We start from the raw sequence: 13,758 nt of genomic DNA on the forward strand, positions 1-13,758 counted from the left end.
AAAATAGGTTTGTTAAAATATTATTCTTAGCTCGATTTTGCAGAGATAGTGGGGCTCATTTATAAACTTCGCGCAGCGCATAATTATTTGCAGATTTTTGTATTTCCCATGTTCTTTCCTGAACACTAAAATATTGCACTGCTGTGCCCGTCTTTCTGTTTTTTGCAAATTCGCATTGAGAATAAATCTTCGCAAATGGCTCTCAAATGGGTGTTTGTGTGAGTGTACCCACTGTGTGAGGTTGTTAACAGTAACTTAAATTGCAATTCGCAAAACTGTTTTGCGAATATTTACTCTGCCACCAAAGTTGTGGCCTATAAAATAATAGCAATTTGCGATTTTTGCCATATTTAAAAAGCTCTTATAGACATTTGCAGTGTGAAAAAAATGGATATGTCTCTCCAACTGCTGTAATACTTGTAGTAAGTTGGACAGTACTGGTCTAAAAGAATATATGCTAAGAAATATGCTAAGAAAATATGCTTTTGTATTGCTGTTGGTTTTTCATATACACAAGTCTTATAATGTCAGTATTGGCAAACTCTGATATGGGTTTTCCAAATCAATTTAAATACATTTAAAAGAATATGTATTCATTATATTTCTCTTTAGAACATTTTTTAATTTTTTGTTAAATATTTACAACCTAATTCAGGTAGATTAAGATAGTTGACGATCGATTTGCAACATGTGGTCAATTAAAAATCTACATACCCCCAATCTAGACATAAATATGTAAGACATTATATATAATAATATATTCGTCAGGGCTGCGGAAATTCTCGAAGATCCAAAGTTGCAAATTCGTTAGGCAAAGCAAAGTATCGCTAGCGAACGGCGGCAAATTTAGAATTGAATGGACATGTATGCTGCAGCACATACATAACATTACACAAGACCAGGGAAAGTGAATAAAAGTATATAGAGCTGTTTTAATGCACTACACATGTGCCCACATTATAGTTTAAGGTGCCATATGTTATCAAATGTAGGGGGAAGGTGGGCAACTTAAAAAATATTTTCAATCTTTTTCAGCCTATCACCCAAAAAACGCCAGTGTTTTTTTGGAACTTAGAAATATGTTCAACTTTTTTTTTTTTTACAAACTCCTATCTACTCTATTGAACTTCGCCTGGTCTGACCTGGCGAAGTAAACTCTGGCGAGGAGGTAACGTTCAGAAAAAAAACAATCAAACAATCTTAGTAAATTTGCGTAGTTTCGCCCCCTTCGCCAGAGTGCAACTTCACCAGGCGTTAGGCTGAGAAGTTGCGCTACTCTATCTTATTCGCTGGCGAATTTTCGCCAGGGCCACTGTTAGTAAATTGGCGAAGTGGCAAAATGACATCATGCTGGCAAATTTTCACCAGCCGTTTAGTAAATTTGCCCCTAGGGCTTTATATTTCAGAAACACTAAAACAGTGGAAAGGAAATTGCTGCACTATACGTTGATATCCATAAGAGAATCACTTAATGTGAATAGTGAAATAAGTCCTTATGTTTGTCACTTTTTGGTTGCAGAAAGTGACATATAGGGATTTGTTCTTCTACATATAGTACATCAATAATCAGTACATAAATATGTTTACATGTTAAAAGCCTGCAATTTAACTCAGTCTAAACATGAGCACTAATATGATACACATGACTGACGGAATGGGCTACTTATTACCAGCAACCTGTTACAAGCCATTCATTTTTTGTATTCAAGGCATTTAAAAGCGACTTTTGGACATGCACTTTTATTTGTAAATTGCTACCTCAATATCTATTCTATCATGTAGTCTTTTAAAGTTGCTACAGTTTGTAGAACAACATTCAAGATGGGCTCCAAGGTAGCAAAATACCAAAGGATGTTGGGTAGACTGAGAGGGGAGGGGGAAAGATATTCCCTGACTAGCTTTATCAATAAACAGTATTGACTATAACCTTCTCTATTTTGCTAAGTGATGCACTTTTTTCTTGTCTTGATCACTTTTTTTATCCATTAAACAGAAAAATAATAACTGCCCAAATAAGTGATATCTGCAGAATTTTTATCTCTAGCATAACTCTGCCAAGTTTTGCTTTCCTGCTGTCACTGATACATTTAAAGGATGTTCATTTAGTTATTCTTTCTAGTTTAGACATCTGATCACTCTGCTGTTTTTTTGGCAGCTTGTTACATCTTTATGAACTCATCTTTTATGTTCATAGTGTATTTCTCTATCTCACAAAAAAAAGTACAGCAATAGCAAATGCATTTTTATTGTTGCTTGCAAAGTAAATTAACTATGGAAATCGGTAGTCTATCATCAATCATCTATCTATCTGTCTATCTATCTATCTATCTATCCATCTATCTATCATCAGGATTATTTGCTTCCTACCTCACAACAATAGATATAACACTTTGCCCTTTGAATGAGCTTGTCTAGTATGCTATTGGTCAATAAGAAATGTGTTAATGACTTTTAATGCTTGGGAATGGTTATCATTGCTATCGTGGAGCACTAGGGTTCTGTATTGTATTCTGACCAGGGCTTCCCTGAAAGGGGCAGAGTTCGGATGCATCATGAGACCAAATCTGGGGAAATCTTGGGCAGATTAGGACAGGATTGGGTGGGTCTGGTGTCTCCAGGTGGGTGCATAGGCCCATCATTCCTCAAAAGACCCTGAGAGGCAACAATATTATATTGTATGTGCATATGTTGTATGTACACTGAAACATTACAGTAATTACATACATAGCACAGATACGGGGAACAACCAAGAGAGACACTCCTGCATATTTGGTATAATGTATTGTTTGTACTCTTAAAAGAAAATGTAACATTCAACAAAGAGAAGTAAAATAAACACACAAATCCAGGGTCAGACTGGGCCTGCAGGACACCTTGAAAAAACCCCAAGCCCAGACCCACTCCCCACGACTGGCAGATCCACATCCTTACTGGCCTCCCACAGCCCGACTGCAGGTGAAATAACATGCATCAGCACATGAAGAAGGTACGCGCTGGGGGGCGGGGGAGGGGTGGCCCCAGTGGGTGCAGGACCCTGATGTGGCCACCCTAGTGGGCTCACACATTTTCTATGAACACACAAGTGAAAAGTGAAACATTTTAAATACAGTTTCCTTTAAGTCTGGCAAAAATTAAACACAGCATTGCCTATTGAAAACTGTATACCAACAGTCCAATATGGTGGTGGTGTGGGTATGCCTTGCTGCCTTAGGACCTGTAGAATTTACTGAAGTCGGAATTTACGAAGACCTTAACAGAAGAGCAAGTACATCTGCATATGGTATGGCTGCAGTCTGCAATCACACTGGCTAAATATCCAGGGGATAAAAAGCAGGGAAAAACAGGGACAGCAGGGAAAAATGAGTTTTTCCATTTCACTGAATATAACTCCATTTTATTTCACTTTAAACATGAATAGATTCTTGTTTTGCAGCATTTCATAAACTGTTTATTCAATCTCATTGTAACCCATTTTCATTAGGTGATATTTATGCCAAGTAGCTAAGTACAGTAGCTTCAAATGCTATACACTGGTACATCAACTACTGTAAACAATGGCATGTACTTTATTTTAACCTAACAATCTAAAGGTCTCATGAAACCTTCTATTTTTGCTTAGTGGCTTTGTAAAGAAATGTTGTACTTGGAGGAGAGTGTACATTTCTTCTGCAAACAAAATATATGTATAATAGTATTACCTTTATTCTGAGAGAACAGCCTACAGTATTTTACAATTAATACTTTTTTGGCTTTTATGCAAAACATGACTAGTCAATCAAGATAATATAGTAGAGAGATTAAGACTATCATTGCTAATTACATTTACAAATAATCAAGGCAAAAAATGGCTTATGTAGTATGATAGAGAGCTTCATTCTAAAGCTATAGTATAATTTTAAATGTTCATCCATTCATTGCATTTTTTGTGTTTTTTCCTTTTCCACATGCTGCAGTTTCCAATATATTGTGGCGAAAAGAAGGTATTCACCCATTTTCTTTTATGATTTATTTAAAAAGTACATGATTAAGTGAAAGTAATTCTTATCTGTGCATAATGATTCTAAATGGGATTCCATCACTGCTGTGATACAAACAGTAGAATCAAGTAGAAAGATAACTGATTAGATGTTTCCTTTTGAATATCAATGGCATTTAAATTATAATCTGGTTTTGGATCTATATTATCCCTTTAAACATCTAAACTCTTCTGTTGAAAAAAAAATATTTATTTTATGCCTAGTAATGCCAGCATCACATTGCCGTGAGAGATGGAGGTGGGCAGTAGAGGATAGGATTAGGAACATGGGAATTAGAAAAAAAAGCAGACAAGGAAAGGATTGAGAAGAAATATTCAAAGCAAAGGTTGATGAATAAGTTAAATAAGTGGAGATAAATAAGGGGAAAGTAGGAAGGAAAGCCTTGTATATGTTGGGTAACATACATTTTAAATGAGTTGGGCAAGTATTCATTTTGAAAAGACTAAAATGACAGGTAAATCTACTGATTTAGGCATAAATGCCAATAGCTGCATCAGGACTACATATTTTTACATCAATGGCTGGGCAGCTGGAACACTAGGGGACAGAGTAAATTCCAAAATTGCCCAAAAGCCAGAGATTGATAGTCTGTTTCAATCAAAGTTCAAGTTTCTTCAGTCGAGTCTCTCATTGACTTGGGGACTTGGAAATGGTTACCATCCAAAGAATGGGTTAAAAAGATTCATCTGGTTGGATATGGGAACCATGGTAAAATGTGACCATTGTGTGAATGAATATGATAGACCCTAGATTGTAAGCTCCACTGGGGCAAGGACTGATATGAATGATAACTATTTACTGTAAAACATTGCAAACGTGTCATACTACTATACTATATAAATAAGAGATAATAATTAGCCACAAAAAAGACTAATCCAAGTAATGTGCTATGCTTATCGAATGTAATGTGACCTTCTGTTATGTATGTATGTATATATAAACATTTAACATAAATATTGTTCTGTTAATATTTGCCAAAACATTACAATAACATTAGGTTAGAAACTTCTGAGAGGAAGCTTTAAAGGACTTTGTTTGTTTAGTGAACTTGAGGAATAATGACAGAAAACTCAAATTATATGGCAGGCTATGGTATTTGATCATTAATGATGCAATGATCATGGCAAAAGAAATCTATCAATATGAATTTCGAAATATGTTTTATTCTGCAAATGAAGACTGTTACAGTAGGAATAGTACACCCAAAACATAGTCTAGTGTCAAAAGATCTTCATGTTTTCTCGCACAAATATCCCTGCAGCCAATGGGAAATGAAGTATCCTATTTTTAGTATATTTAGTATTTTTAGTATATCCAGTATACCTATTCACAGCATTGGTGTAAGCTGCCTCACGTAAAAGGGTTTTTGTTGGGGTTTTAAAATAGTAAAAAAATAATAATTTGCTATGGGATGAACACATGGTGCATATTGCACTGGAGGATTCATGCAAAGGAATAATTACAACATGGTAAAGGATATATATGTACCTGCTCTTTTAATAAATATGGGGTTGCTTTGACATTATTTAGATATTTTTTCATTGTTTTTCTTAAATGCTAAATAGTACTTTTATGTAATTAATAAACTATGCAATATTGGAAATATGTTGATTTTTTTGTGCATAAATTGCATGCTGCAGTAAGTTTGTCTGTGATCAAACATTGATGAAACCCAGGTATATAGCCTTGTGCCAAAGAAAGTGCTAGTGTATGTTGTTATGTTTTGGGTAGCCGAGGATGCGTAGAATATAACAGTGGTTTATTAGCAGGCTCATGCAGGCATTACACAACAGTAACTTTCACTTTTACTTTTATGCTGTATGAAGTATGCACAGTATAAGTCTGGGCACAGTGACATCTACAGGCCATTTGTATAAACACCACAATTGTTGAAAAACATGAATTAGGGATGCACTGAACCCTGCTTGTTAAGGTTCGGCTGAATCTAGGGTTAAGGATTTGGCTGAATACCAAACTGAATCTGAAGCCTGAAACCTGATACACACACAAAAGCCAATTTTTACAGTTATATAGAGTTTGGATTCGGTTTGGTCAGGCTCATGGTTTGGCTGAATCAGAATTCTGCTAAAAAATAGCTCATATTCGGCCCAATCCTGAACAGAATCCAGGATTCAGTGCAGTGCATAAGCAGTATCTCTGTTTTCATAAATTCCTATTAATTTACCCATTATTCTTGAAAATGCGTAAAGTAATGGTAATGATTTTGTTTTCTCTTTAAGGTTTCGGGATTGGAAACTTATTTTATGTATTCAATAGCGATGGTATCAAAGTGATCCAGCCTATAGAATGTGAATACCAGAGGCACATTAAAGCCAGTGAAAAAATCTTCGGTACACAGGTAATTGCATAGTGGATGTTTTATATTCATGCAAAGAGAAAGGCAGAAAATAAGCCAAATAATGTACAAATAAATAAACAAATAAATAAAATAAATAAATAAAATAAAGGTCTGGTCTGATCTCAAGAGCTACTGATTTCTTAAACAATCCTGATGAAAATAGGACATAGAGAAAAGGAGGAATGTATCTCCTACCTATAGATTGGTTTGCATGTGACTTTGTACAGATCTAATCTGTATAAAAGTAACAGTTTATGGGTTGAGTGGTGGGTGGGAACAAGCTACTTAAGAAACCAATTTAAAATATATGCAGTATATATAACTGCGTGATATACAGTACATCCTTACAAATGAACGACCATGAGGAAGTTACAGAGATTAAAATCAGAATGAATGATACTTCTTCTGTTTTTCCATTTTAAACTGAAACATTCAATAACATCTGCAAAGGCCAAGCAGGTCAGTTCTCTTGGTGACATTTTTATAAAAACATTCATACAAGTTGTGCTTGATAAACACTGTACAATGCACATAGTTATAAAGCATTGTCATAACAAGTACAATACTGTGCAACCCAAAGCTTGGAAATATCCATTAGTCTGCTATTCTGCAAAAAAAATAAATAAACAAACAAATCTACAGAATGACTAAAATGTTTCTTGTTGTTTTATTAAGTTTCCCCTTCAGACTAGTGTTTTACCTATGATTATTAATTTTTTTCACAGCTCATAGACCATTTCATAAACAAATGATGCTGTCCATTATTAAGCTATTTTGTAGAATGAATGTTTATTCAGGTTATACATAGACATGATGAGGGTTTAAATCTCTTGAATTACAACTGTTTTCTTCAGAAAAAAAAGCCTAAAATCTTTCCTAGAGTAATCCTAGCTCTGGCAAAATGAAAAGATAATACTGTAATATATTTTAAAGGTTATATAAATAGGATAAGACCAATACCTTTTATGACAGTAGTTGCAGTATCAAGCACATGGATTGCAAGGCTTAAAAAGATACAGATATGACTTTAATGTTAGACAGTTCAGCTCTATAATCTGAACAAATTATTTTTTTATTGTTCAGTTCTTTACTGATTTCCTTTCCATCCTGATTTAATCTATAAAACCCATATTTTCAAACAGATTAAAAATGTGATTAACGTCTAAGCATCTAATTTAAGTGCTTAGCTTTTAAAGTGCAATTATCATTTTGAAACTGGAGTGAGGTCTTGTTCAATGTTTTATTATGTGATCCTTTGAATCAATTATGCATTGCACAATGCAGGAAGATTTTGCAAAGTCATAAAGACAATGAAAGCTAATTTGATTGGTTGTTTGAAGGACCTAGACAATAATTTGACTTACAACTTTATATAGGCAGATTCCAAACCCAACAATGAAAGAAAAACAATGATGAGACTTATAAAAAACAGAGTTTAGTCAATTTGTAACATGAACACCAGTTACCAATTACAGATAATGATCCAAAGCTGCTTTTCTGTCAATTATGCATCAACCTGGAAAGATTTATGAACTATCTTTTCCTTTATGTCTAGGGTGAAGTCTGTCCCAAACTTGATGGGCAAGAAACTCAGAGATGCCAATGGGCATCTGCAGTCAGTGTCAAAGACAAATTTATATATGCATCTCAACCTCATCTGAACAGGGTTCTTCTGGTTGATGTACAAACACAAAAAGTTGTACAGGTACAATATAATTGTATTATTTTATTGTTTATCTTATATAACAGGAATGATTATTTTGTTGCAAGGTTTTTTGTTATAAACTAATGGAAAATAATATCCTCCTATTAACTTCTTAGCTGTTTTTTTTTTAATAGCAGCACAGCAACATATTTTTGTAGTAGCCTGCCGATGCAACCTGACTTATTCCATGAACGTTTTCTGCATAGATTCCTTCAGTTAAAGCCTGACTTTTAAGTAAAGATATTCAACATTGTCATTTTTTTTAAACTGACATCAGGAAAAAATAAATAGAAATGAAAGAGTGTAATGCCTGATGATTTATTTGTTTGGTTTAGTTTAACCCAAGAAAACTAACTGCAGGTAGGCTGCAATCAGTTGCTGTACTAATTGTAAGTTGGCACTGTAAATGAGCTCACATCTCTGCATTATGACAATGTTCAGGACTCCTTGCAGACTGGGTGAGATTTTGGAGTCTGAGAGAAGTCTTACTGTTAATGTTTAAAACTATAACAATATATGTCCATAGGCAGGATTTAGTTCTGGAATATTACAGATGCACAGGGACACTTTCATACCTCATAATCGTTCAATTTTAATAGTGTATACAGAAGCAATATAACACATTTTCAAGTTTCTTAGATTTCTGAAACTGCTGTCATTTGACCTGGAAGGTTAGCTTTGTTTTGCTTACAGCTGCAACAAAGGTCATCCAATTACAGATATTTCATTTTAGATGTCAAAAGTCTTCTCCTATCAATAGGCTTTGAACTGTATTCCAACATTATCCTAGCTCATTTTAAACTCATTTCTAAACTTCAAGTTACAAGCCTGCAGAAATAAATTAACTTACATCAGATACATCTGCGCTGTTCACTGTCAGGGAAATTGCAGAGCCTTGTAAAAGTAGCTGTTTTATTACAAGTTTTAGCACGTTTTGAGCTTACAGATCTATCATGGTTTTGCTTTGTGACAGCACTCAGCATTTGTAACTCACAAGATGAACCTGTACATTTTTTTTTATAATGTATATAATGTGATTGCAAGAATTTGGTTTATTAATTGGACATGTCTGCAGGTTTTAGAATAAAGTTCTCTATTGTGTAAAGAAAATTACATTTATTCTAAAAAAATCATCAATTTCATATTTTTATGTTATAATCATGCCAACATTGTTAAAAAAAAAAGCATATGAGCACCTGCCTACTTTTACATTTTAAAGAGTAATTGTGAATTCTTTAAGTGAATTTTCTTACGATCTGCCTATGATTTCCAGTGTAGAGTGCATCAATCCTCATACAGGGCACTACTTCCCCTTAGGCAAATCTTTAAACAATTGGTTCAAGGAGAGACTTCTACTAGGTTCACCATCGATACACTATCAGTTTATGTAAATAGCCAATGATATTCAGTCGCACAAATACATAATACTCTTAGGTCAATGATTACATTACCATTCACAGTGGCATGTACATTAAATTGCAATTTCCATAGCTCCACTATGTGATTATTCAAGTTTAATGAAAAAAACCTTAGCTAGGCACTCCTGCATGAATCCAAGAATTGCATTCTTGTTTTATTTCATTGAAATAGCCAGCAGACACATATTTTCAGGTGGCTAACTCCTCCTTGTTATCGCAGGACCCCTCATAGACAGAAATCTTGATGTTGCTTTAAGAGAAACATTTATTGATAACAAATGCTTGGAGAAGTGAACATGTATGGTCACTTCTAACCTGACCTTAGGGGGAACAGATCTTTTATAGGTTTCCTGGTGTAACATATAAAATAATAAAATTCACTATATAGTGGCATGATTTAGCCAAAGAGCATCACAGTCTACAAATACAAAGCCTTCAGACCTTAAAAAACATAACAAAATAAGGTTGTTATTGCTGAAGCAGGATGGAAGCCTCCCTTTTTAATAACACAGGGGTTCCCTATCTCTAACATGGTCAGTTTCAGAACTCATGGCAAAACTTTGTAATTGTGTTTTTAGTTACTCAAGGCACAGTAAAATTGTACATCAAATGAACTATACAGATGTATTCTATATATGGTTACACAAATATGATGATTCTGGAAAATCCTTATCATCAGGTAGGTTATCATTACCTCTTAAAGTGATTTGTTCACTAGTGCTTTACTTTTCATCTGAGGAAGATTTCACATTCATGAAAAAATATTTCTAATAAATAAATAAAAATATGTGAATTGCAAAAGAGCATACCTGTAATTAAAGAACATCTAGGGTAAATGTCCCCTTTAATATGGCCAATTGAGTTATTGAATTTGTTTGCAATTGTAAGATAATGAAAGTTGATAATCAGAAAAAAAAACTTGATTAAATAAAAACTTGATTTAATTCCTATATGGCAACAGTGGGCCATATACTAGCTGATCCTATATTTTATGTAGCCAGTTGACACACACAGTAGAAATATATGAATGCCTTATGTGGGGCCATATGTGATGGTCAACTTTCTATTGTTCTCTTTGCTCAGACTGACTGTCTGGCCAATCAAAACAGCAAGAATTGAAGAGGCGCTGTGGTTCCTTTTCACTTCTTTATATGCTGATGCACCATGCACTGGCTGACATGGCCCATCTGTGAAACACAGAAGTGCCTAGAGCAGGGGTCCCCAACCTTTTTCACCCGTGAGCCAAACTGAAATGTAAAAAGATTTGGAGAGCAACATAAGCATGCAAAAAGTTCCTGGGGTGCCAAATAAGCACTCTGATTGGCAGTAGCCCTTATGCGGACTGGTAGCCTACATGAGGCTCTGTTTGGCAGTACTCCTAGTTTTTATGCAACTAAAGCTTGCCTTCAAACCAGGAATTCAAAAATAATCACCTGCTTTAAGCCCACTGGGAGCAACATCTAAGGGGTCAGAGAGCAACATGTTGCTCACGAGCCACTGGTTGGGGATCACTGGCCTAGAGGATACATGGTCTAAACAATATGTATGAAATGATCAGTACATAAATAATTCTCCACAAGCAGTATATATAAAGGCGATTTTTATTATTGCCAATAATTTATTGTACAGTAATAGTTAAAAATAGTGATGGGTGAATTTATCCTGTTTTGCTGAAACATTCCTGTAAAATTGGTAAAATGTTTAAAAATTTGCGAAAGTCAATGGGCGTCCGAATAATGTTGACACACGAGGGTTTTGACGTGAGTGACTTTTCCAACGCGCGTCCAAAAAATGTTGACGCGGGCGAATTCACACCTGGTGAATATATTCGCCCATCACTAGTTAAAAACAATTAGAATCAAATAAAACATTTTTAAAAAAACCCTCTCTCCACTCAACTCTCCACAGTATTAGTGCAATCAATAGTATAAGGCATAAATCATAAACATATTTGAAAAATGGGTGTATAAATATAGCATATTCAAAGGTTGCTTAGTTCAGACCCAAAAGATCACAAACTACCAATATATTTATCAACATTGGTTAACAAGTAAATATCCATAGCCCAAGTAGAATCCAGGAGAGGTAGAATCCAGGAGGGGGAGGTGCACCACTACGTATCACCATCTTATCCAGCTACGTCAGGAGTAAATTACGTCTTCCATTTTCCACCATATCTACCATCATCAGAGTAGGCGTGTCTACAGACACATCCAAGCCTAATTACAATGCTAACAAATATGACATCATCCTCATGTGCCAATATGTCACAGCTCTTGTGCCAATGTCCAAAATATGCCACTCCTCGAACATACCATCCACATGAAGATAATGTAGAATGTTATCATGCGCCCACAAAAGCATACAAATTGGGTACAAAATCCCAAGTTAATAAATGGAATAATAAAACAATGGAAAACAAAAAAAATACCTATTACATACTATTGACTCAAGCTAATTATTCAAAATATATATTAAAAAAATTAATTATGAAAATAAACATAATATCCCAACAACAAATTCAATATCTTATTCACTGGTTAAAATTAATTCATACAACAGTTAGAATTAGAGCAGCACCTACTGTATGTAACCCCAAATCCTCATTAAGACCCTTTAGAGTTACTCAATACATGTCTCTGGGTATGAAGAGCTCTAGACATTTCTTTCTCAATGCAATATCCCCTCTTTCTGAACCATCTTTTCAGATCTTTGGCCCACTGCCAGAAGGTACATTGGTTAGAACAGCTCCTTTGGACCCTCAGGAACTGTCCCACAGAAATACTTTTCTTAAGATGCCAAGGTTGAGTGCTGGAATAGTGAAACAAATGCAATAACAGCAGTTTCCTCCTGATATAGGTCAGATTTGATGACACCATCTCAACCTAAATACAAATACACACCAAAGAAGGGAAGCCCTGTGGGAGACATAGATGAAGAAAGTTTGATATTGAGATCATTCTCATTGAGACATTGCACAAAATCTCTGCATTTATCTGTGGGACCACCCCATATTTCAAAAATATCATCAATATAGCATAGCCACAGTACCACATGTGCAGAATACTTAATCAGATTGTCACTAAACATCACTTCTCTATCCCACCAGCCAATAAATAAATTGGCAAAAGATGTAACACATTGTGCACCCATAGCGGTACCTGGACCAGTACTTGTAAATAGAATTGCCTGCTTAGAAGAAAATAATTCTGTTTCAACACAAACTGTAAAAGCTGCAAAATAAGGAGAATGGATATAATTCAACAGGGCCCATGTAAAGAAAATATTTGACTGCCTGTAAACCAACTTTGTGTATGATCATTTTGATACACACATGCCACACAAACCACCAATGCCCGATACTATAGGCTGACCAGGGGGATATACCAGATCACTGTGCATTTTTAGCAATAAATAGAAAGTTGGTATCACTGAAGTAGAAACAAGGAGAAATTCCAACTCCCTTTATTGATCAAGCCATCCATCCAAGCATCATGTAGTAACTGATCCCATTGATCATTAAACACTAGTGTAGGGTCTGCCCACAATTTCTTATATATCATTTTATTGTCAAGTTGACGTTGTGCCTCCCTCTCATACATTACACACGGCCACACCACAATATTACTGCCTTCATTGGTTTCCCACATCAGACATCAGTTTTAATTCCTGAATTGCCTTAAATGCCATAGGGTTCAAGTTTTTAATTACTCACCCTTTTGTGGACAACTATCTACTTCAGATTTAACTAGATCAAAGAATACCTTGACCTGTGAAAAGATATTAAACAACGGGGTAAAAGATTACATACTTCTATAGCTGGTGTTCCTCCTATGTGCAGTGTGGCCCTGTATGCCCCCAACAGTCACAGTTGGTAAGGAATCCAAGGCTTCTTCAATGTTCTCTTCTTCCCAGAGAGTTTCCAAATCTGAAAGGGCTTCAAGCTCTTCAGGACTCCATTCACTGTCTAGAGTAGGTTTAAATCTTTTACAAACCCAAATCCATTCAAACGATTTGATGAAGAGAAGGACAGCCCCATCTCTAATACTGACCTTTGCACATTGGAGAAAACATATTTTGAGAGGTTAATTACACTCAATTGTTTGGTACATTTTTCATACGTTTTTTCTTCTTGTCCTCCCATGTCGATCAGGAATAGGTATGACGTTGACTGCTCTGTAATATGAAGCCCCACTGTTCTCAATTTCTTAAAGTGATGCCCCCACCTACGGATTATGG

General features: G+C 35.2%; 1 protein-coding gene across 2 annotated transcripts in view; it reads left to right on the top strand.

Annotated features, from left to right (window-relative positions):
- Window positions 1-13,758, top strand: part of fstl5.L (follistati like 5 L homeolog) — a 286,103-nt gene that overhangs the window by 246,848 nt on the left and 25,497 nt on the right. Inside the window, exons 11-13 of one of the 2 annotated variants that reach the window (XM_041589323.1) lie at window positions 3,954-3,980; window positions 6,278-6,396; window positions 7,952-8,101. In XM_041589323.1, coding sequence (XP_041445257.1) covers window positions 3,954-3,980; window positions 6,278-6,396; window positions 7,952-8,101 — 296 coding nt within the window. The remainder of the gene's footprint in view (window positions 1-3,953; window positions 3,981-6,277; window positions 6,397-7,951; window positions 8,102-13,758) is intronic. The other variant, XM_041589325.1, reaches the window with a different exon arrangement.

This window comes from Xenopus laevis, chromosome 1L (assembly GCF_017654675.1).
Source record: "Xenopus laevis strain J_2021 chromosome 1L, Xenopus_laevis_v10.1, whole genome shotgun sequence".
In the NCBI taxonomy this organism is placed as follows: Eukaryota; Metazoa; Chordata; class Amphibia; order Anura; family Pipidae; genus Xenopus; species Xenopus laevis.